At 54.9% G+C, this 22,505-nt stretch overlaps 5 protein-coding genes and 2 non-coding genes across 7 annotated transcripts; 3 read left to right on the forward strand and 4 right to left on the reverse strand.

Annotated features, from left to right (window-relative positions):
* Nucleotides 1-114: 114 nt before the first annotated feature.
* PTSG_11945 (uncharacterized protein) lies at nt 115-5,892 on the reverse strand. Its single transcript, XM_004996436.1, has 15 exons — nt 5,232-5,892; nt 4,719-4,874; nt 3,856-3,966; nt 3,611-3,685; nt 3,271-3,351; nt 3,001-3,053; nt 2,735-2,794; nt 2,458-2,539; nt 2,203-2,280; nt 1,841-1,932; nt 1,554-1,629; nt 1,296-1,404; nt 950-1,004; nt 571-629; nt 115-394 (listed from the first exon to the last, which is right to left on the reverse strand). Exons 1-15 carry the CDS (start codon nt 5,832-5,834, stop codon nt 363-365), a joined length of 1,722 nt encoding a protein of 573 aa, XP_004996493.1. The 5' UTR covers nt 5,835-5,892; the 3' UTR covers nt 115-362.
* A 138-nt stretch (nt 5,893-6,030) lies between these two features.
* PTSG_02978 (uncharacterized protein) lies at nt 6,031-9,792 on the forward strand. The gene is made up of 11 exons (XM_004996437.1): nt 6,031-6,247; nt 6,413-6,490; nt 6,752-6,880; nt 7,000-7,079; nt 7,311-7,431; nt 7,764-7,878; nt 8,175-8,227; nt 8,577-8,660; nt 8,853-8,939; nt 9,162-9,215; nt 9,370-9,792. Exons 1-11 carry the CDS (start codon nt 6,155-6,157, stop codon nt 9,490-9,492), a joined length of 1,017 nt encoding a protein of 338 aa, XP_004996494.1. The 5' UTR covers nt 6,031-6,154; the 3' UTR covers nt 9,493-9,792.
* Nucleotides 9,793-10,032: 240 nt separating this feature from the next.
* PTSG_02979 (uncharacterized protein) lies at nt 10,033-11,440 on the forward strand (the record flags this gene model as incomplete). The annotated part of the gene is made up of 3 exons (XM_004996438.1): nt 10,033-10,091; nt 10,327-10,441; nt 10,679-11,440. 3 exons carry the CDS (start codon nt 10,033-10,035, stop codon nt 11,438-11,440), a joined length of 936 nt encoding a protein of 311 aa, XP_004996495.1.
* Nucleotides 11,441-11,462: 22 nt separating this feature from the next.
* PTSG_02980 (uncharacterized protein) lies at nt 11,463-14,041 on the forward strand (the record flags this gene model as incomplete). Its single annotated transcript, XM_004996439.1, has 2 exons — nt 11,463-12,425; nt 12,506-14,041. The coding sequence occupies 2 exons, from the start codon at nt 11,463-11,465 to the stop codon at nt 14,039-14,041; spliced, it is 2,499 nt and encodes an 832-aa protein (XP_004996496.1).
* A 518-nt stretch (nt 14,042-14,559) lies between these two features.
* Nucleotides 14,560-14,634, reverse strand: PTSG_20074. Its single transcript has one exon. It is a non-coding gene; the product is annotated as a tRNA-Lys (tRNA).
* Nucleotides 14,635-15,317: 683 nt separating this feature from the next.
* On the reverse strand, nt 15,318-15,392 carry PTSG_20075. Its single transcript has one exon. It is a non-coding gene; the product is annotated as a tRNA-Lys (tRNA).
* PTSG_02981 (uncharacterized protein) lies at nt 15,390-22,354 on the reverse strand (the record flags this gene model as incomplete). Its single annotated transcript, XM_004996440.1, has 13 exons — nt 15,390-16,857; nt 16,957-18,531; nt 18,730-19,235; nt 19,421-19,666; nt 19,770-19,850; nt 20,064-20,141; nt 20,269-20,364; nt 20,515-20,613; nt 20,870-20,968; nt 21,199-21,297; nt 21,644-21,742; nt 21,976-22,074; nt 22,223-22,354. 13 exons carry the CDS (start codon nt 22,352-22,354, stop codon nt 15,759-15,761), a joined length of 4,308 nt encoding a protein of 1,435 aa, XP_004996497.1. The 3' UTR covers nt 15,390-15,758.
* Between the last annotated feature and the right edge of the window lie 151 nt (nt 22,355-22,505).

The following is a 22,505-nucleotide window of genomic DNA, read 5'->3' on the forward strand; positions in this document are numbered from 1 at the left end:
TTGTGTGTGTGTGTGTGTGTGTTGTGTGTGTGTGTGTGTGAACAAATGGTACACAGGATGGGCGTGGGTGTTGTTCACTGCGCACACATTCAGTCATTACATGTTTGGTCATTACATGTTTGGTTGTTATTTGGAATGCTGATGTGGACAAAAGAGAAGAAGGCGTGTAATCAATTAGAAGTATGTTCAACAACGAGCACGTGCACGTACGGATGCATGAGTGACAGAAAGGAAAGAACAAACAATGGTTAAACATGGAAGGGAGAGACAAGGCTGGGCTAAAGCGCGTTGGGAAGCGCGCGCACGAGAGGGGAGGAGAAGTAGAAGAGAAGACGAAAACAACACTGTCGCGTGCGCTTGTGTCATTGAATTCCACACGCTTGATGACCAACATCTGCATTGAGCGTGTGTGTGTGTGTGTGTGTGTGTGTGCGTGCGTGCGTGTGTGCGTGCGTGTGTGTGTGCGTGCGTGTGTGTGTGTGTTGAGTTGCAATCTGCGCGCACCATGCAACATCAACACCACATGCCTCCTTCCAACCACAGACACACAAGTCACGGTGATCATCTCACCTCTCGCGTACGCGTCGCTGATGCCGGTCTCGAGCTTGTTGATGAACCGCTGCATCTCTCTGCAGAATAGCGGAAGAAAACGAAGAAAGAACAGGTGAATACGGACATGCACATGCGTGCGCATGGGTGTGAGGCATTGCATTGCTTGTCTACTGCGATTGTAGCGAGGAGTTGAGCGCCTGCGCCGAAGAACAATTACACGATCCTGAGAAACAGCGCTGTCGATTGACATCATCATCATCCTCGACATCACCAACACCACCACCATAATTCATCATCATCATCATCATCATCATCATCATCATCATCATCATCATCATCATCATCATCATCATCATCATCATCATCATCACCGTCAGAACCACAAGTGTCACAATACCTGATGCAGTCGAGGCGGGAGGAAACGTCCGTTGTGCGCACGAACAGCGGCGCATCTGTTGCAGACAGAAGGGATCAATCACAGCACAGCATGAACCATGTTAGATACATATTCGCGTCCTGCGTGTATGTATATGTGTTTGTGTGTGTGTGCGTGTGTGTGTGTGTGTGTGTGTGTGTGTGTGTGCGTGTGTGCGTGTGTGTGCACGTGTTTGTTGTGTGTGTGTGTGTGTGTATTCTTGCAATACACATTGTAGCACCTATTAAAAACGCTCACATGCGCCATTTCGCATGCATCACCAAGTCCACAACCAATTGGGCAAGGATGGCATGGTGCGACCACAAACCTCGCTGGGCGGAGAGACCGAGGAGGCGACGCACATCATCGTCGCTGTTGTTGATGCGCGCGAGCGCAAGATCAAACACACGCGCAAACTGCTGCAGCGTCTTGCCAAGCTGTGTTGGTTTTGGTGGTGGTAGTGGTGGTAGTCATGTGGCGTGAGAAGAAGTCGCGTAAGGCTGGTTGAGTAGCTGGAGCAGACCCATGCAAGACATTACGAACTGGCACAACTCGTCAACCAATCCATCATCAATAACAAGTACACCTCATCTTGGAGCGCGTCTGCCTCCGCCGACGTGACGCGACCGGCGGCTTTTTCCTGCACGTTGCTCCCTTCAAACCTGGAGAACAAAACCGCACATGGGATACACATGCGTAAGCGACAGAAATGAAACAAACAATCGGCAAGGACTACGCGTGTGCATGTGGGCTCAAACAGACCATCCATGCACAACAAGTCTCGTTGACTTCGCTTGCACACGTAAAACCAAACGCACACACACACACACACACACACAAGCAAGCATCTGCACACACACCACACACACACACCTGGCTGGGGTGAAATCGGGCAGGGATGCTGTATCTCTTCCGCTTCGCAGCAGTTGATTGTGAGACACAAGTGTCTGGTTTTGCTCCGACAACTAAGCAAGCGGAGAAGGAGGTGGTGGCGGTGGCGGTGGTGTGGTAAAGTGGTGGCGAAGAGAGTGCAGGTGTGATGAGGTCATGTGTCCGTAGTTTCAAAGCGAGTGCAAATACGCACATGCACAGAGACACATGCGCACGTGCACGGCAAAGAATAAGCCGGCAATGTATGTGTGTGCGTGTGTGTTCATGTGTCTATGTGTGCGTTCATTGTGTATTCATGTGCCTATGTGTGTGTGTGTGTGTGTGTGTGTGTGTCGTGCGGGTACCGCATCGATTGCTTCTCGGAGATCGCGAATCGTGGTCGCCTGCGCAGAGAGTTTCCGAAGCAGAGACTCCCGCACATCCTAAACGCGAGGATGTGTGTGTGTGTGTGTGTGCGTATGTGTGTGTGTGTGTGTGCATGTGTGTGTGTGTGTGCGTGTGTGTGATGAGTCGACTCACGGGGAAAAGCGAGACAAAATCAACGCACTCTGCATGCACGGTCACATATGCAGGTGTGGTGTGTTATTGCAGCCACGTACGTCGGCATCTGTGAGCGCGGCACGCAGTTGTCGCTCCGATCGCACAAACTCCGCCTCCTTCGCTTGAAGTTCCTGGATGTGCCTGTCGACCAACAACGCAGCAGATGTGAGTGTTTGCGTGTGTTGCGTATGTGTGGCGTGCGTGCGTGTTCGTGATGCATGTGTGTTTGTGTGTTGTGGTATGTACACGAGCGTGTACAGCGCAAGCGCATTTGCGACCAAGGCATGCACGCATGCAACAAGAAAGAAGACAGCCAGCAGCACGTGCAACCCGCACCTGTCTCTGAGCGCCGTCTGGTTTCGCTCCTCCGCCAACACCCGCTCCTCAAGCTCAACCCTGGACCCAACGCACGATCCAGCATGATGATACAAGCATCGACAACAGGAATAACAAGTGAGCTGAATGAATGGGATTTGGATTGCGCGTGTGTGTGTGCGTGTGTGCGTGTGTGTGTTGAGTGGCAACATTCGCATGCGTTGCATAAACTAAGCAGGACGCGTTCATTCGCACACACACACACGCACACACACACACACACTCACTTCTGCTGAAGGGACTTGGTTTCTGCGACTCGAGAAGACAGTTCTTTGCTCACCTGCCATAATATCATGCAACCACACATGTTTTTGGGGGCAGACACGTGAATAGCACGCACGGCAAGAAATCACACGATGACGATGCTGACGATGATGACGATGATCGCATGTTGGGCGCCGCTGCGTGTTGAATGTCAGTCACTTGTGGGCGGAAGGTGGACAGTGCACATCAAACAAACGGCAGGTATTGGGCAATATCTGTGCTCCAAAACTCACGCGTTCGTACAGCTGTCGCGCCTCGTCACGCTCCTTGGTGACTTCACGCAGCACCGCACGTGTTTCTTCAACCGCAGAGTTCTGGAGAGAATTCAATGCACAACGAACACTGTCAGTGGCTAGAGCAATACACTGCATTGGAGCACAACGCCACCGCAGGCGTGTTGCACGCAAGATGTTTACATTCAAACAGAACGTTGCATCTTCCATCCATCCATCCATCCACCCAAGTGTCCTAAAACGGTTCCGCCTTCCATTCATATGTCCACCCATTCATCTCACACACCACCACACACATGCACCACCACCCACGATCCCAGCACACGTATCATCACAACACCTTGAGTTCGCCCGTCTCCAGCACTTCGCGTCGCAGATCCTCAACCTCCCGCTTCAGCTCGTGAATCGTCGTCTCCTGATGGTGGTGGTGGTGGTGGTGGTGGTGGTGAAGGAGGACGTGAGAAGGCTGACTGGGGTATGTGAGCTTCCTCAAACGCACGCACACTCACACATACACGTATGCCTACATGCGCAATCACACACCATACACCAGCAAACGGCACGGCGCATGACGATGAGTCGCACCTGCTGGTTGATTTGCTGTCGCAGGACGTGCGCTTGAGTCTGTGATTCCCGCACTTCCGTCTTCAGCTGCTCCTCAACCCGGTGCATCTTCTCCACTTCGTTGCACTTGGCCTACCATCACGTTGGTGTTGTGTGCACACAGTACAGCATACTGTCGTTGTGAGCATTGTACAGAAATGGTGATGAAGCAGAGTTGCACGCGCAAGCAGGTATCTTCGCACACATTTGCGTCAAACAAACACACTCTGGTGATTATGCGCTTCCGCGGCATGCACGCGTGTGCATGTATACATCCGCATACACCCTTTCACGTACACGTGAACACACATGGTACACACACGCAAACACACACGTTACACACACACACAAACATTTCACACACACACACGCACACGTGAACACACATGGTACACACACGCAAACACACACGTTACACACACACACAAACATTTCACACACACACACGCACATTTCACACATACACGCACACATTTCACACACACGCACACATTTCACACACACGCACACATTTCACACACACACACGCACACACACACCTGGGCGCAGATGAAAGTACAGATGCGAATGTAGTCAGCACATGTGTGTACTTACGTGTGTGTGTGTGTGTGTGTGTGTGCGTGCGTCCGTGTCGTGTCAGCGACAAGCTGGTGTGCGTGTGTGTGTGTGTGCGTGCGTCCGTGTCGTGTCAGCGACAAGCTGGTGTGCGAGGTGGTGTGGAGGTGTTGTTTGTTTGGTGGCTGTGTCCCTCACATTGTGCCCAGCAGCACCCTTGCACCCTTGTGTGACAAAACAACGCGTGCATTCATCCCGTCCTGCATGCACAACACGCACGCGTTTCCTACCCTGGCCGCGTCCCCTTCTCGCGTCTCCAGAGACAACCGCTGCAGCTCGCCACGGAGGCGGTGGACTTGCTGTTGCAGTGTGGAGTTCTCCTTCTGCAGTGACGCCAGCTCATCTTGGTAAATAGCATCGCGTTGTCGATACACGCCCAGTTGCTCCTGTACAACAACACCAACATGCGATTTGCATGTGTTAGAGCAAGTGTGGAGTGGATAGTTTGCTCAAGTTCGGGTCAAAAAGCCAAGGTGCTTGTTGCTTGCTTTGCTTTGGCACGTTACTGAACACTTGCCACACCCCAGCGCACAACTTCACTGCGACTCGTTCACGCACACGCACACGCACACGCACACGCACACGCACACGCACACGCACACGCACACGCACACGCACACGCACACGCACACGCACACGCACAATCAAACAGAACACAGCCACAATCAAACACAAGAAGCCACAAGCAGCCACGAGCAGCTACAAGCACCCACACACACGCCCACGCTCTCGCTCGCACGTACCTCGAGGCCGCTGTCACCTTCATGATAGCTGAGGTGGCTGCGGTTGGCTGCGCGCGGGGTGCGAAGAGCTGGGAGGTCGTCGTCAAGCAGCACATGTGATACGTCCTTCCCAGTGTGCCGTGCAGGGATGGGGGACAACTGGCTCTCGAGCACATCGGCCCGCGTGCTGTGGCTGTATCGTGACCTCCGTGTGCCGTCAAGGTCGTCATCCCCTCCTTCTTCTCCTGCGCGCTCACGGTCTCCTCCTCCCTGCTTCTTCTCGAGACGAAAGCTCACGGACTTGCCACGCCCACCACCATGTGCAGGCTCGCTGCGGTATTGGTCCCCATGCCCGACGCAGCCTTCCACATCGTCGTCATCATCATGCCCATGCCCATGACCATCATCGTAATCATCATCATCGGCACGTTGTGCAGTGCGGTCGTCGCCCGTGTTCCCTGTGCCGCTGCCGCTGCTACCGTGGCCATACTTGCTCAGGTGCCTTGTCAGTGTGTTCAAGTAGTTGGCAAACATGCCGTCATCGTCGTCCCCGCTGCGACCAGCAGCAACCCTTCGTGCATCACCACCACCACCACTTCGTGCGTCCTCCATCATCATCACCATCCAGCAGCGACACTCACTCAAATTCACCGCGGCCGTTACTGCGGAAATCTAACTGAAATCGTTCGCAGTTTTTCATCAATCGCCGTCGCTGGGGACGCCAACAAACCAAACGCGGCAGCAGAGAGCGAGAAGGAAGCAGCCTCAGAGCACATCACAGCACCAACGCAAACACCTCACGCAAACACCTCGCGCAAACACCTCGCGCAAACACCTCGCGCAAACACCTCGCGCAACTCGACTCAGCTTCCGTGTTGTTGCGTGTTCACTCTTGCTGGCCTTGCCTGAGCCGGAGGACCAGCAAAGCAAACACAGCATCCAACATGGTGAAGAAGAAGAAGGGTGGAAAGAAGAGTGCCAAGGGTAGGAAGAGCGCAAAGGGGCGCAAGAAGAAGTCGGCCAAGTCCAAACCAGAGGTGCGTGCGAATGGAGTGCACAAACGATCGAGGAAGATGCTGCTGTGTTTTCATTTTGTGTGGTCATGTGAGTCAATGATGCTGCTATCATTCATTTTTGAGCCATTGATTGATTTGGGCGCCCCTCGTGCTGTGCTGTGCTATGCTGTGTGTAACGTGTTGCAGGAGCCACCGCCACTTCGCTGGCCTTGGGCGCACTTGACAGATTCATGGCTGCCCCGCAACCCGTACGCCTACGCGGCGGTGAGCAGACCTGCTTGTGTTTGTGTCTGTGTGCGTGCGTGTGTATGTGCGTGTCTGTGTGTGTGTGTGTGTTTGTGTGTATGTGCGTGTCTGCGTGTCTGTGTCTGTGTCTGTGTCCGTCTGTTTGTGTCTGCGTGTCTGTGTCTCTGTGAGGTCATGTGCATATGATATTCGGTACATCTCCGAAGAGCAAGCAAGCCACTGACGCGCAACAAATTGCTCCCTCCTTGCTTCCCTGCCTGCGTGCTTGCCTGCTTCAAGCTGCAACGCAAGTTCCGATCGCACTATCTGCACACGGAAGGGATTGTATGTACACAGGAAGAGTGGCGCCGGTCGCTGTTATTACACAGAGACCAATATGATGACCCAACGCAGGAGGCAATGGTGCAGGTGTGTTCATGGGTGTGTGCCTCCGTGCGAGTTCATTTCGTACATTGCCCGCCATCTCATTGTGTTTGTTTGATTGACACTTGGCACCAGCCCTCATGCTCACTGTCGCTTCGCTGCAGATGCTGGTTTGTATTCTGGCGGAGGAAGGCAACCGCAAAGACCCACCAGACAACTTTACCCTCTTTGCAGCCGCATTGAGGTGTGTGTGTGTGTGTGTGTGTGTGTGTGTGTGTGTGTGTGTGTGTGTGTGTGTGTGTGTGTGTGTGTGTGTGAAGTTGGGTTGATGGATGTGTGTTCGTGAGTATCCTGTGTGTTGTTGTGTTTGTCTCTGGCTATTCCTTTGTTCAATCTACTGCTTCTTCTGCCTCAGTATGTGAGGTGCAACAACAACATCCATCACCACCTCGGACTGCGTGCCTGTGTGCTGCAGATTCAGACACAGCCCGGAGCACTTTGCGCGCATGTATGCGGAGATGAAGCGGTGGTTCGACCAAGTGGACGACAGCGCCGTTTTTGGCAAGATCACCGACTTTTTCGACCCGAGCAGACTGGTGCGGGTGTGTGTGTGTGGGTGTGTGTGTGGGTGTGGGTGTGTGTGTGTGTGTGTGTGTGTGTGTGTGTGTGTGTGTGTCTGTGTGTCTGTGTGTGTCTGTGTCTCTGTGTCTCTGTGTGTGCGTGGGTGCGTGGATATGTGTGTGTGTGTGTGGGTGGGTGTGGGTGTGTGCGTGTGTGTCTGTGTCTGTGTGTGTTTGAATTTGCTGGCTCGTTGTGTCGAAGCCCACGTGTATCTCCTTCATTCTAGCAAGCACACTCACTCACACGCACATACACACAAACAACCACACCCGCAACACACCCGCAACACAAAACACCACGTGTGCAGACGCGAGAGTACGACCACTTTCCCAAAGAAGAAGCGCGGCGGCTGATTGAGGAGGACAACACGATCACATATGGACTTCATCTCCTCTACACCGAAGAGCCAGAGGAGGTTGAAGGTGCGATGATGTTGTGTCTTGTGCTGTAACATGTGTGTGTCTGTCTGTGTGTGTGTCTGTGTCTGTACGTCTGTGTGTGTGTGTGTGTGTGGGTCTGTGTGTGGCGACATTGTGCGTGAATGTATGTCTGTGTCTGTGTTTGTGTGTTTGCTGTTGCGGCATCGCATACAATGATGCGTTGTGCCATCGTTGTGATGGGACGTGCTTCCATCACTTCCAATTTGCTAACCCTTGCCCCCCCCCACGTCACCAACCTCGCCCTCCTTCATCGTCCACACATGCATCCCCGTCCACAGACGTTGACTTTCACCTCTTTGAGCCGTTGGCGACGTATCTCGTGCAGAACAAGGTCTGTCTGTCTGCCCACGTATTGTAGCGTGGACGAGCGAGTGCCGGCTGTTGCTGATGGTTCTGCAGCGTTGCGCGCTTGCTTAACTGCACGCAAGCCCTTGCGGACTCGGTGCTGTGCCACACACTCACACGCATAGTCGTGTATTTGTAAAGTCACAAGCACGAGTAACTACCTCACTCACTCACTCACTTACACATACACACACACGCTCACACCCACTCACACATACACACTCACGCATACACACTCACACCCACTCACACATGCACACACACACACTCACTCACTCACTCACCCACACACACACTCACATGTTCAACCACACACGGGGCGCTCTCGCGTGCAGCTGCGACTGACGGACTTGTTTTTCCAGTTTGACAAGGACAAAGATGGCAGCTTGACCATGGATGAGATTGTGCGCGGCATTCAGGTTGGTGGCGAGTGATGGTATGTATGTGTGGAAGTGCGGGGAAAGGTGGGCAAAGAACATGAAGGAACAGCGCCATGAAGTGCAGTCTGGATACCGCGATCATCCGCACACACGCTCATTTACACTCACTCACAACGTGTGTGTGTGTGTGTGTGTGTGTGTGTGTGTGTGTGTGTGTGTGTGCTGTGCCAGTCGCGCGGCATTGAAATGACGGAGGAGGCGGTACAAGCGCTCGTGGACGACCTCGATGCAGATGGCGATGGTGTCGTGAAATACAAGGTGCTAAGGGCAGCAGCGGCATGGCTCGTTACGCACGCACGCACGCGCGCTCGCGTGTTTGTTTGTTTGTATGCATGTATGGATGGACGGATGCAGTGTCTGCTTCGTGCTGTGTATGTGTGTATGCGTGTCTACTTCAAACCCTTGTGCATGACGCAGCCTTGAGCTCACGATCATTTCCTCCGTGTGTATGTATGGGTGCATGCATGTGTGTCATCGCAGGAGATGAACGCTTCACGGTTTCATGCTACGTTGCAGCGACGCCAAGTGACACGGGTGAGAAGTTGCCACCTTACTGTGTGCGTGACTCGCCTTCTTGCATGATGGCCCTGACTGCGCAGCCAGCGTGTGGATGAAGCAGTTGCACATACACTTGCACTCGCTCACACACATACACACACACATGCACATATGTCTTGGTGCGATGCAGGCCCTGTCAGCACGCTCGCAGGCAGATGAGGAGACGATGAAGATTGTGGGACAAGTGTTGCGGATGTCATTTGACGACTTTTCGCTGCTTGTTCTCCATTCCCACTACGTCACTCGCCCTTGACAACTTGAACCCGCGCACACACTCTCACACACTCACACATGCGAGCGCCTCTTTTTTCTTGTGGTGATGCGTTGTATCGACTGACGCGTGCGTGCGTACATTCAATCACATACTGTGTTGCCTGGATGCTCATGTAATGTTGCTCGCATGTGCGATGCTCTTGTCACAATGCAGAGTGCGCTTGCGTTTTGTGTTTGTGTGTCTGTCACGTCACGACTCTCGAAGAGGTCACGTTCATTGTTGTTTCTCTATCCCACATTGACTGCATATTGTCCATATCACCATAAACGACAACTGTTGATGATGTGCAAACGTTACATGACTTGAAACCCACTCGCCAGCAGAGTGGGTGGCTGTGTGTGTGATGAAGCTGTGACCGGACTCATCCCGTCAAGCGCAGTTCGACAAGCGACCAAATGAGCGAACGAAACAAACAGCCGAATGGTTACAGCACAGGAATAACGTTGTGTGGGATACGCAGACAAATTTTGTACATGTCCTGTCGACAGAAGGCCGTACGGTGGCTGTGATACTGCAGCAATGAGGCCGACAAGGGCAAAGACAGCAAAGATCTATGGCAGCGAGGATGGCAGACGAGGGTGATTGGCGTGGGTCTCAATTCTTCCTTGGTAACAGCGCGTTGTCAACGCATTCACGCACGCACACAAGTATATAAAGGTACGCACACACACACACACACAGAGCACGCGCGTGGCAGCTTCTTTCTCAAGTGCGCGCACACACTCCCTTTCTCCTCGAACACTGCAGCACAAGCGCACACATCGCTCATTTTCCTTCCGCTGCGGAGTGACTCCATCCACGTTTGCGCTTCAGCGTCCTGCATCATCGCCCTCAACTGACGACATCAAGCTCAAGACTCCATCCCGTGTACCTTGACTGCCATCGCGTCCCCCAGTCGACAGCATCGACGCACGAGAGGCACGTCTTCGTCCTGCGTCGATTGTTGTTTCAACCACAACCTCCTCAGCACATACAATCACACTCTCCCCACGCCCAGGCAAGCCAACACGCCTGATCGACACACGCGCATTGCACCTTTTTGTCAAGGCTTGGCAGCGACAACACAAACTCTGCGTCGACACGGTGGACAGCAAGACGACGGCCCTTGCCTTCCTCGCTTCACGTGCTGGCTTGAACGCTGAACGCGCTGTATACACGGCCACAGGACGGTCGCATCAACGCCATCCTCCTCTTCTCCGCTTCGTCCATCTGCATCATCTCAGGCTGCAGCCATGCCTTCTGGGTCACCCCCTGCAAAACGCCCAGCCACTACTGCAAGAAGGACGGACACATTGTCAGCCGACGCGCCCACGACGCCAAACGCACCCACAACGACGGTACATCGGCCACCCGCGACAGCAGATGCACATGCGTCTTCCACTACAGCACGCACCCCTTCGTTGCCGACATACGTGCCTCCCACGACGGCACGTGCATTGCCCGCCGCAGCAGAGGCGTTGCTCGCCTTGGCAGGCGCTGCTCCGGCCACGTCAAATGCTGGTCTCGCCGTGACACCCACTGCTCCCGTTCCAGCACGCACTGCTCCCGTTCCAGTGCCCGCTACTCCCACAAGTACACGCGCTGCTCCCACAAGCACACGCGCTGTTCCCGTTCAAGCACCCGCTACTCCCACAAGCACACGCGCTGCTCCCACAAGCACACGCGCTGTTCCCGTTCAAGCACCCGCTACTCCCACAAGTACACGCGCTGCTCCCACAAGCACACGCGCTGCTCCCGTTCAAGCACCCGCTACTCCCACAAGTACGCGCGCTGCTCCCACACGCGCTGCTCCCGTTCCAGCACGCACTGCTCCCGTTCAAGCACGCGCTGCTCCCGCCATGGCGAACGCACCTCCTGCTACAACTACCTCAGGAGCACCTGCCTCAGCCTCTCCCGCAGCTGGCAACAATGGCGTGCCGGAAGCTGAGCTGCAGGCACTTGGGCAGGAAATGCTGACATGCCGGGACCGAGCAGGAATAGAAGCGCTACAGCGCCAAGTGCTCGCGGCCGGAAAGCGTGTTCTGATCGCTCGGTTTGGGGGCCTTGATGGGGGCGCAGGCTGGCGCAAGGAGATATCACCGATCATCACGGCGTACGTCAAGCAGCGCCCACGACTAGGCAGCCTGCTGCTTGCAGTGGCTCTGAAAAGCAAGGTGCTGCAGCCCGACGACATCGAGCCTGATGCGCTTCAGGCCCTCTTCAGTATGATGAGCGACCGGCAAGTTGACGTGACCACGCGCAGACATATGGCATATGCAGCCGACGAGGTCGCCAGCCAGGCACCGCCTTTGCTGCTGAATGCAGTGCTGAAGGACGGTGACCTGCAGGAGCTGGTGGTGGAAGCACTGCTTCACCACGCAAATTCTGTCACGTGCGGCTTCCTCTTTGACGTGTGCCTCTTTGTGTTCAACGTGTGCAGGGCGGTATGCGGCTTTGAGTCGACAGGTGCACGCCGCTGGTTTCGTGACCTGCCATTTACTCTGAAACTCGCTGGTTACAGGGCCCAGGACAACGATGTCATTGTGACGGCTGTGATGCTCCTGGTCCGAGCTGCGGTGGAGTTCATGGATGCAGTCGCGGATGTGCCGGATCACCTCGCCAAACTTTTGGTGCAACACAGTGGCTGGACAAGACCGCGCTCAGTCTCCAACCTATTGTCCGCGATAGTCTTGGCGCAGATGCTGCTCAAGTTGTCGGATGTCAGCGAAGCAGATGCAAGGGCTTTCCTTTCCAGACTTGCTGCGTTCACCCCATCACAGCATGCCCGCCAAATTATGTTGGTGGTCCAGCACGTGCACGCGGCCACATCCCCGCAAGACGTACAGCCTCTATTTGGCATGCTGGCTTTGCAGTTTGCAGCCATGTCAAAGCAGCAGACGTCACAGTTTCTGCTCTGCCGCAGTTACCCTCACGTACGACAGCTAATCGCAGCACTGCAGCAGCAAGACACCTGGCCACCGCTCGTGATGTGGCTGTCTGGCTTGCTCTGAAGGACATGGTGCTGGGTCAGCGACTCGTCGACGCTGATCTTCGACGTTTGGCCGTCCAAGCCGGCTCGCGCTACCTGCTCGCACAGGACGCACCAGGCTGCGACACCGATGCGACTCTGCTGTTGCTTGCCGACGTGACGCCAGAAGCGGACGTGGACAACATGGTTCGCACGCGGGTGACGCGAATCGAAGCGGTGCTGACGAACACCGACGGAGACCGGGAAGCAGGCGGAGGCATGGCCGCAGCGGTCGACGATATGCTGCTTCTGCTCCGTGACCTGGTTGCGTGCTCATCACATCTGTCATACGAGGTGGCATGCGCGACCGTCGACGTCTTGTGGACGGCTGCCCAGCTGCATGCGCAGGCGAGTGAGCTCATGGTGTTGGCGGTGCGTGGCCTGACGTACCTGGCGAAGTCCAGCACACACGTCGCAGAGCGCATGAGGCATCGCGATGTGGTGGCGGGTGCACTGGCTGCCGCTCGGCGAGGAGTCTCCCAGAACACACTGCAAGGCAAAGCCATGCTGGCACATGCCCTGGGGCTGGTGTCGGCCATCTGCGCGTCTGATCCCGCCCACTACGCCTCCATGCTCGACTGTCATGAGGGTGCTAGTGGTGTTGGGATGCTCCTTCAGATTGCACGCAATGACACGGGAAAGTGCTGGGCCAGCGCACTTGGGTTGCTGAAGGACCTGCTGTACACGCCTGCGAGAGCAGAGGTGCTCCGCGTGCATCGCCGGATGTGTCTGGAGGCCATGCTTGCTATTGTGTCGAGCAAACGCGTCACGCCCAAGATGACCATCCAGCAGGATACGCGCATCGGAGCAAAGCATCTGTCACCAGCATCCTACATCGCCGACATCCTCACGGAGCTGCTGCTGAGCGTGGATGAGGAGGAGAAGGAGAAGAAGGAGGAGGAGGAGAAGAAGGAGAAGAGCGGAGATGAGCGTCTCGCCAGGGAGAACACAACTCATGTGGTGGAGGTTGCTGTCTCCCGCCCCTTGCTTGCGCTGCTCGTGCATCGTGCTCGTGAGATGAGGCTTTTGGGCGCTGGTACGCAACGCACGGCTCGCGTACTCCGCGCACTGGAGATCCTGGTGGGCATGCGCGGAAATGCGCTCGAGTTTGTGTGGGGCACACCCGACGCGGCTGGACCCGGGGATGCGCCGGCGAATGGGCCTCAAGACAGCGACAGTGACTGCTTTGGCGACTTGCTCGACGAACTCGCGGAGTGTTTGGCCTCAGAAGGACAGACGCATACCGTTGCGTGGTGTCGCTTAATGGGTGTGGTCATGCGCACGATGGAATCGAATCTGGAGCCCCTACGACTGGCACTGCGACGGCATGTCAGCCGCAACGCTGAGCGGTTTGCCAGTTCGACTCGGGGGTCTGGGATGAAGTTCCTGCTCAGCGTGTTCAAGGACGCACTCAAGCGCTGCGGCTGTCGCACCTACGACAACGATGCCGTGGTGGTTGACACGCGCGCTCGCCTCCAGGCACTGATCAAGGACCTGACCCAGGAGGTCCGGCGGTCGTAGCGACGAGGGAGGGGAGGGAGAGGAGGAAGGGGAGGAAGGGGAGGAAGGGGAGGAAGGGGAGGAAGGGGAGGATGATTGGTGGTGGTGTGAAGTGGGGGAGAGGGGGAGGGTGCAGTGTAGTGTGCTGTGGTGTGTGTGTGTGTGCTGTGTGTGTGTGTGTGTGTGTGTGTGGAGGTATGTGTGTGTGTGTGTGTGTGTGTGTGTGTGTGTGTGTGTGTGTGTGTGTGTGTGTGTGTGTGTGTGTGTGTGTGCGGACAGGAGGTGTGTGGAGGTGTGTGTGGAGGTGTGTGGAGGTGTGTGTGGAGGTGTGTGTGGAGGTGTGTTGTTGAGGGGCAGGTGCAGAATAAACGCTCTCTGAAACACATCCAAAGTGACAGCACGTTCAATCGTTCAAGGTGTGACGTAGGATACAGGAAGAGACACCAAAGGCCAAGCAAGCAATGCAGCACAGCAGCATGTGCAAGAAGCACATGTACAGTGCCTCAGTGCACCAACGAAAAAAGAAAAAAAGAAACGTGAGCCTCCAGCGGGGCTCGAACCCGCGACCCTGAGATTAAGAGTCTCATGCTCTAACCAAACTGAGCTATGGAGGCTGGAACTGATCCAATTTTGGATGGGATCACAGGGCAAAATTTGCTCTCTTGATTCAGGAAGGGACTCGTTGTGTGCTTCGAGCGCTGACCTTGCTTGCTGCCTTTCTGACTGTCTCTGACTTACCGAGCAAAACAGAGCGACAGAGAGGCAAGGACACACTGTTGCACCCTACCTCTACCTGTTGCACGGTGTAGGGATCTGAGAGCAGGGAGAAGGTAAATGGTTGGAACAACACTGCCCTGCCTGTGTTTCGTGATGATGATGGACCTTTCTGTGCGATCTTGAATAACATTGAAGCATTGAACTCTTCTACCTTTTGCTTACTTTAGTTTATTCTGCTTTGTTTTCTGGGAGTGTGTCTTCTTTTCTTTGGAAACGAGACAGGTGGAGGGAGATGAGAGGCTACTGAACCAGTCTGGGCCGTGTATTGTAACACTAGAAGTAACGAAGCGAGAGAGTGTTGTTATGGTTGAGTGATGAATGAAGAAAAGATCTAAAGATGGTGCTGTTGTGAGCGCTGAACTGAGATGGCTGGAGTCGCACGGACCTCTTGGGGATTAGGAGAGTGGCTAGCACACCAGAACAGCAGGTGTAGAGGTGTGGGGCAAGGACACAGCAATAATGCTTTGCACGAACAAGGGAGGGGAAAAAAAAGGTGCCTCCGAAAAAAATAGTGAACGCGAGCCTCCAGCGGGGCTCGAACCCGCGACCCTGAGATTAAGAGTCTCATGCTCTAACCAAACTGAGCTATGGAGGCATTTCTTGTTGTGGCGGAGAGAGAGAAAGTGACAATTACAACCATGGCTGGATGCTGCTGGCGAACAAGACGAACGCAGCAAGCACTTGAGCACTGTCGTCACACTGTGATTGCACACTCACTGGAGCAAACAAACAGGCGGACGGTACAAGAACCATGACATGCACAACGGCGCGCTTTGACTACATAAGGCGTGAATAGAATACAAATACGAGGCAAACAACCAAAATGGGGCAGGGGGGGGGGGATTCGAAACGACAAGAATCAGACGATAGAACGACAGCAGAGCACGACTAGAATGACATCCACACAGCAAACGGAAGTCCGGCCAGCTCCAGAGTAGAGGCACCTCTGCACCTAGGCACGTCATGCGCTACTGCTGCTTTCGATGCTGTGCTGCTGCTCTTGGTGGTGCTTCTTGGCCAAGCGGATCAGCTTGTTGGCCTTGCCCATCGTCACGCCAGCATCCGTCAGCACTTGTACTGTCAGCATCTCGCCAACAACCAACTCAACCAAGTCATCGAGCGTGTCAATGTCGTGCTCAGCAAGGGCTGGTGCAACCTGCGGTAACAGCGAGTGGTGGTCGAGCCACGCTTGCAGCTTTGGCTCAAACGAAGAAACAGCGGTCGTTGTGGCCGTGCTGGAAGGCAGAACGGACGGTGACGATGACGACATGGGTGGTGCGGTTTGCGGCTGGCGTTGTTGACAGCCATGGTTGCTGTTGCTGTTGCTGTTATGGTTGCTGTGATGATTGCTGCTGCTGTTATGGTTGCTGTTGCTGCTGTTGCTGTTGCTGTTGCTGTTGCTGCTGCTGTTGCTGCTGCTGTTGCTGCTGCTGTTGCATGCGGCAACAGCTTTACGCACACGCTCTGCGATTCTTGACGCATCCATTGCTCGGTCAACCTCGTACTGGAAGGATGTGATCCCATCCATGTCAAACAGCGACAGCACCACTTCGCGCACAGTCTTGTGCTGCTGTGGTGGCGGCAGGTGCAGCACCCGTGCAAAGTACTGGTCCAGCGCTGCTATGATCTTTCTGTTCACCACATCTGGCAGTGTCATTGCCAGCCGCTTCATGCGGTCAAACGAATCGTACTCGCTCGCCGACGCCACACTCAAGGAGTGGCTGTTGCTGTCGTGCCAGCCACTGCCGAGGAAGAGTGGAATGATGCGGCAAAGACGGATCTTGTGTGGGTGCTCGTGAGCCAGCTGCTGCAGCTCAAGCACTGCCATCCACTCCAACAGCACGTTGTCGCATTTGTCAAGATGATCAAGTGAGCGCATCTTGTGGATTGCAGCAACAGAGACGACGGGGCAGGTGACAGTGCTGTTTTGCAGGGCTGTCATGCATGCACGCTTGAAGTTGACGCCGGTCTCCAAATTGTTGGTGTCCACAAAGGTCACCAAGCCATGGCGCTCCAACTTTGGGTGCAATGTCATCACCAAACCTCGGTTGCCGCGTTGCCTGTGACGTGGTGGTGAATGTCGAAATCAGAAAGGAAGAGAGCGGGAAGCAAAGACACTCAGTTCGCACCGTACACTCATGCACACACACATGTCCTACCTGTAGCTGATGAAGACGTCGTACTCGTTCTGAAGACCGAGAACGGGCAGGAGGGGGCCATACTTGGCGACCAGATCCCCTGGTGACAGCAGCTGTGAGCGGCCAACGCGAAGCGCTTTCTTGTTCATGTGGTGGGTGTGCACGTCCTCGAAGAACAGCAGTCTGGTGTCATTGAATGGCAGCAACAACGTGGCCTTGAGCTCGGGGTAGCGCTGCGTGACAGCTGTTGTGATGGTGTCGTACAGCATGTGCAGTAGCGTGCGAGGACGTGCAGTCATGATCTTGATCTTGATGCCACCAACAGCGGGCACAAGTTGCAGCTCTATCTCCGCCACGTCCGAGAAGATCACGGCGTGCGTGCGGCTCAACATGGGTAATTCGGTTGCACCGTATTGCATGTGTGCCAACACGCATGCCAGAACCATCGGGAACAGGCCCTCTGGCAGGAACGACGCGTGCTGTGCATCCTCAACTCGTACGCTTGCTCCCTTCTTGAACTCATTCAAGCTGAAAGCCATGTAGGTTGTCTTCTCCTCGTGCCCAACATATGGGTTGACCTGCTGCGCTGCTGTCGTACTCAGCGACACGGATGCGATCGTGCTGCTGCGGTGCCGGATCGTCATCGGCAGGATGGCTGGAACCAGGTACTGCTGCTGGTGGTGGTGTGTGTCATCGCTGTCGCCCATATCCTCATTGTCATTGGCAGAGTTCGCACGTGCAAACGCTATGTGACTGTCAATCAGCTTGGGTGGAGAGTAGTGGACGCACAGCCCGTACTGCATCATGAGGCGAAGGAACGGCATCACTAAGTTGCTGTCCACGTCTCTCCACAACACATCAAGTAGACGACGGTGCAAAATCCCCCCATGAATCAGATCTTTCCAAAGCTGTACATGCACACCCCTCGCCTCTTGGTCTCTCAGGTCCGCGTGCAGGTCAAAGTTGCGCATGACGCGCGTCATCGTGTCCACCGCCCACTGCGGACTCAGGATCACATAATCCTCCATGCCTGGCACGTGGTCGTAGTACAACACCATTGAGTACAGGTGCAGGAACTGGAGGCACGCCCTTGTTTTGTCACGTGTGCGTAGCCCACACGTGCGCGCAATATCCACCACCTCGTCAAACGTGAGCAGCGGTCGCTTTTCGTCGCGGGCAATGGTGTTGAGCTTGTCGAAGAGGTGGAGGTATGGCACAGCCACTTCCTGGCTCACGTACTCCTGTGCCAGTGCTGTGGAGGAGATGGTCTGGCGCAGGTCCTGGATCATGGGGTCGTGGATGGACTTGGTGTTGTCGACGGGCCAGAACCACAGCTTGTGGTTGCTGTTGTACACAACAGAAGCAAATGAAGGGTGTCTGCTGATAAGCTGGAACACGTCGTGTGATATGGTCTCGTGCTGCTTCCGCTCGGTGATCTTGTCAGCAAAGGTGCCGATGATGAGGACGGGTGCACCCTTGGCGTGGAGGTGGAGGGAGGAGAGCCAATATTCAATAAACTCCCACGTCTCTGTCCGCTTGCTCTCATCTTGATACAGCACGTCCTCCATCGAGAATACCAGCAGATACACCGCGTACCTGGTGTGAGGGATGTGGGATGTGGGGGAAGGTGAGGGCGGGCTGAGTGGGTGAAGGAAAGTATGTTGGTGGAGGGCAGCGGTGGACAGCACGCACGCACACACACACACACACACACACACACACACACACACACACACACCTCACATGCACAACGCACACTCACACACATAGTACATGCAAATACATCACGCTTACTCTGTGAGGAAGAAAGGGTGGAAAATGTAGAAGGTGGACTGGCCGCCCAGATCAACCACCTTGAATGTCACACGCAATTTGCCCTCGCCCATGGTCGTGTCCAGGTTGAGGTCCTTGATCGCCTTCTCAATGTCCTCAGCGGAGACACGAAGTTGAGAAGTGCTGGCCCTTCTTGAATGTACTACGCTGTGCTGCTGCTGTTGCTGTTGCTGAACCTGCTTTGACAGTTTGGGTGACGACGAAGAGTGGTGTTCGTCGCCTTCGGTGGAGGTGCATGCTGGCTGTGTCTTCGTTGACATGGATGGGGGAGGGCCATGCTGTGGCTTCTTGCTGTCTTCAGCGTCATCGTCCTCCGCCAGCTGTTGTTGTTGCTGCTCAACTCGGCGTTGATGCTCCTTCATCGCCGCTGTCACCGCCTCCTTCATCGCTGCGCCCATCTGAGTTGCCCTTGCCAGTGCCGTGCCCAGCAGCGTGCGCATGTACTCGCTTATGTCACCCGCAACGTGCTGTTGTGATGCGATGGCATGCAGGGATTGGTGTAAGATGACATGGACCAGAGTGCTTGCCTGCAGGCAAGGGAGAAGTCGCGATTCCTACACACACACACAGACACACACAGACACACACAGACACACACACATACACACAGACACACACAGACACACACAGACACACACACATACACACACACCTGCCAGTTGCAGACGTCCATGGATTCGATGATGACAGACAGATCCATGCTGTTGGCGCCAAAGGTGGAGGGCTCGTCCTTGTTGAACTCATCGCCCATTAGGGAGTGCAAGGTGGTGGTCTTGCCAGCACGCCCTTCACCAACCAGCATCAGCTTGGCACGCCCTGCCATCTGCGTGTCTGAGTGCTGTGCAATCTGGTGCATCGCCGCCATCACCTCACGGTTGCGCTCGTGTTGAGGTTGAGCCTGTGAACGGCGGTGGGCGTGGTGGGAATGACCAATGAGATGAAGAAAAGCAAGGGGGCAAGGAGTGGCATTTGGGTAGTGGTTGACGTTGTTGGGCACTCACGTCTGCAGGTTGGTGGTATGGTGCTGCTAGGTTGGAGGCAGTCGCTTCGGCATGCGGCATCGCCGCCAGCGCTGTGGTGGGCTGCAAGAAGAAGTGTGAGTGGCACTTGACGCATGCCAGCACGACGAACAGACGTGCAGTCTCTTAACAGCAAAGCACAGAACCACACAATCACAGACAGACAGACACACACACACACACACACACACACACACACACACACACACACACGCAGACAGACAGACAGACAGACAGACACACACACACACACACAAACGCACACGCTGTTTTTACCTGATGGTCAGAAAGGATGGCAATGATAGTGTTGTGTCCTGCTTCATGAGCCAAATCCAATGCGGTTTTGCCGCTGGCCTGCATTGCTCGTGGTTCCAGGGCATGCGTTTTCGTTAGCACGGGTGGAAGAAGGCAGCGCGATGAAACACGCAAAACAGAGAAGCAGTCCTCTAGAGTCCTTGAGAAAGCAGCTGCAGGAGCGCACCACGTCCGTCATGGTTGCATCGGCGCCTGAGTGGAGAAGCAAACGGACGACATCGGGGCGGTTGCCCGCACTTGCAGCGTGCAATGGGGTTCGCCTCTGTGAAGCAAGCGAGTACAGGTGAATAAGAATGGCTGATTGAAGGATGGATTAAACGTGGGGACAAGGCTGTCATGGTGATGACAGCGACTTCAGATTGAAGAGAATCGACAAGCAGTCACACAAGTGATAGGCGCAGGACATATGTACATTGTATGTTGGCTGGTTGACGTCGGCTCCCCTTTCAACAAGGGATCGTGCAACCACCTCGTGGCCGTTGGAGCTGGCAACGTACAGCGGTGTCCATCCCTGACAAGTCAAGCCATCCAAAAAGCCAAAAGCAATGTGCAGCAACATATGAAGCGCTTTGTGCAGCAAAACGGGCACAAACAACGTGCTGTTGCAGCAATCACCACAGCCAGAAGACAAAACAGCACGTTCATCCTTTCGCAAGCAACCTTCTCACACAAGCACCATAACAACAGAACAATGGCACGACAAGCACGGGCATAACCTGCCTGCAGTCGTGGAATACACTGGAATAGACATCAACACGACATCGTACATTATTTGTGGCGAGATTCATATCTGCTCCTTGCTCAAGAAAAAACTGCACGAGCTCCTCGTGACCATTCTGACTCGCGGCGTACAGCGGTGTCTGCCTCTGTTGCCCCAAGCGCACCCACACATGCGTGCACATCATCGATCAGACACGGCGACAAAGCACTCACAGAGCCCAGCGGCAACGAATACGAAAAAATTCATAGCAGCCAAGAGCCAGGGATTTGAGAGAGCAGTGCACAGTCTCAATTAGAGACTACTAGCACAGCAAGCACGATAAATGACACCCGAATGTGTGGAGGCAGCATCAGAAGAGACAACAATGTACACTACATTGTTCGTTGCTTGATTAATCTCTGCTCCCGCCTGAACAAGAAAGCGCGCCAGGGCGTCGTGGCTTTCCTCGCTCGCAACGTACAGCGGTGTCCATCCCTAGAGGCGGACAGAACCCAAAGGTACACGCATGCACAGAGAGAAGGAGGCAAGCAGACAGGCAGCCAGACGATCAGAGCATGTGTGTGAGTGTGCAATTAGGCACGAATGTACAGTCCTTCCTAACGTAAATACCGCCACAGAGCGACCCACAAGACGCATTCCGACGCAGTACTTTCGGACGTCGTTGCGCAACCCCCCCCCCCCTTGCTGGACGCAAGCAGACCTCCTCCTCAAAGAGCATCAAACTAATGGCAAACGCGACAGAGCTCGAGCAACAGCAACACCATTGTCACCGACGCTGCACGGGACGGCGTCGTTGTCTCCAACAAGATACATGACATACATTGTTCGCTGCCTGGTTGATGTTCGCCCCTTTATCAACCAGAAACCGCGCAACTGCCTCATGGCCTTCCTGGCTCGCAATGTACAGGGGCGTTGCATGCTGAAAGAGATGCAGAATGTGAAATCAAGAAGCCAACTCACTTTTGAGAGCCAGATGGGGACTGAGTGCACCGGCGTTCAACTGTTTCCTACCCCAACGCACACACACACACACACACACACACACACACACACACACACGCACGCATACTAGACATACACGCACGCATACTAGACATACACAACACACACACACACACACACACACACACGCACGCACACACAATGAGATACCATGCCGTGTTGTCGATGGATGTTGGCGCCCTGCTGCACCAGGAACTTCACAACATCGACGTGCCCGTGTCGGCTTGCACGATGGAGCGGCAAGTCCCCCTGCTCAAGACGCACGCCGGCAATGTGCCGTTGTTCGATAGCGCACGTGAGTTGTGATGTGATCGCAAAGTTTGCCGTAGCCTCGTTGCCTCAACACCCTTGGTTCGGTCCTGCTCGTCCAGCTTCCTAGTCCAGCAAGAAAGCGCACCATTTTGTCCGACGCATCCCGCTCCTTGTTGATATCCGGCTTTGCGCCCCCTTTTGCTGGATCACCCTCCAACAGCAACCGCTTCACACGGTCCAGATCTCCCTTCTCGCAAGCCTCAATGAGCGCACTCATGACTGCATGAGGGCGTGTGTAGGTCTGTGTGTGTGTGTGTGTGTGTAAGTCTGGGCGTGTGATGAGCGTGTGTGTTGTTGCTGGAGGTGTGCGTGGGTGGGTGTGTGGGTGTCGATCAAAATGGCTCCTCAGGGCTTGCGTGTGGTGCTGG

This window comes from Salpingoeca rosetta (assembly GCF_000188695.1).
Source record: "Salpingoeca rosetta unplaced genomic scaffold supercont1.6, whole genome shotgun sequence".
In the NCBI taxonomy this organism is placed as follows: Eukaryota; class Choanoflagellata; order Craspedida; family Salpingoecidae; genus Salpingoeca; species Salpingoeca rosetta.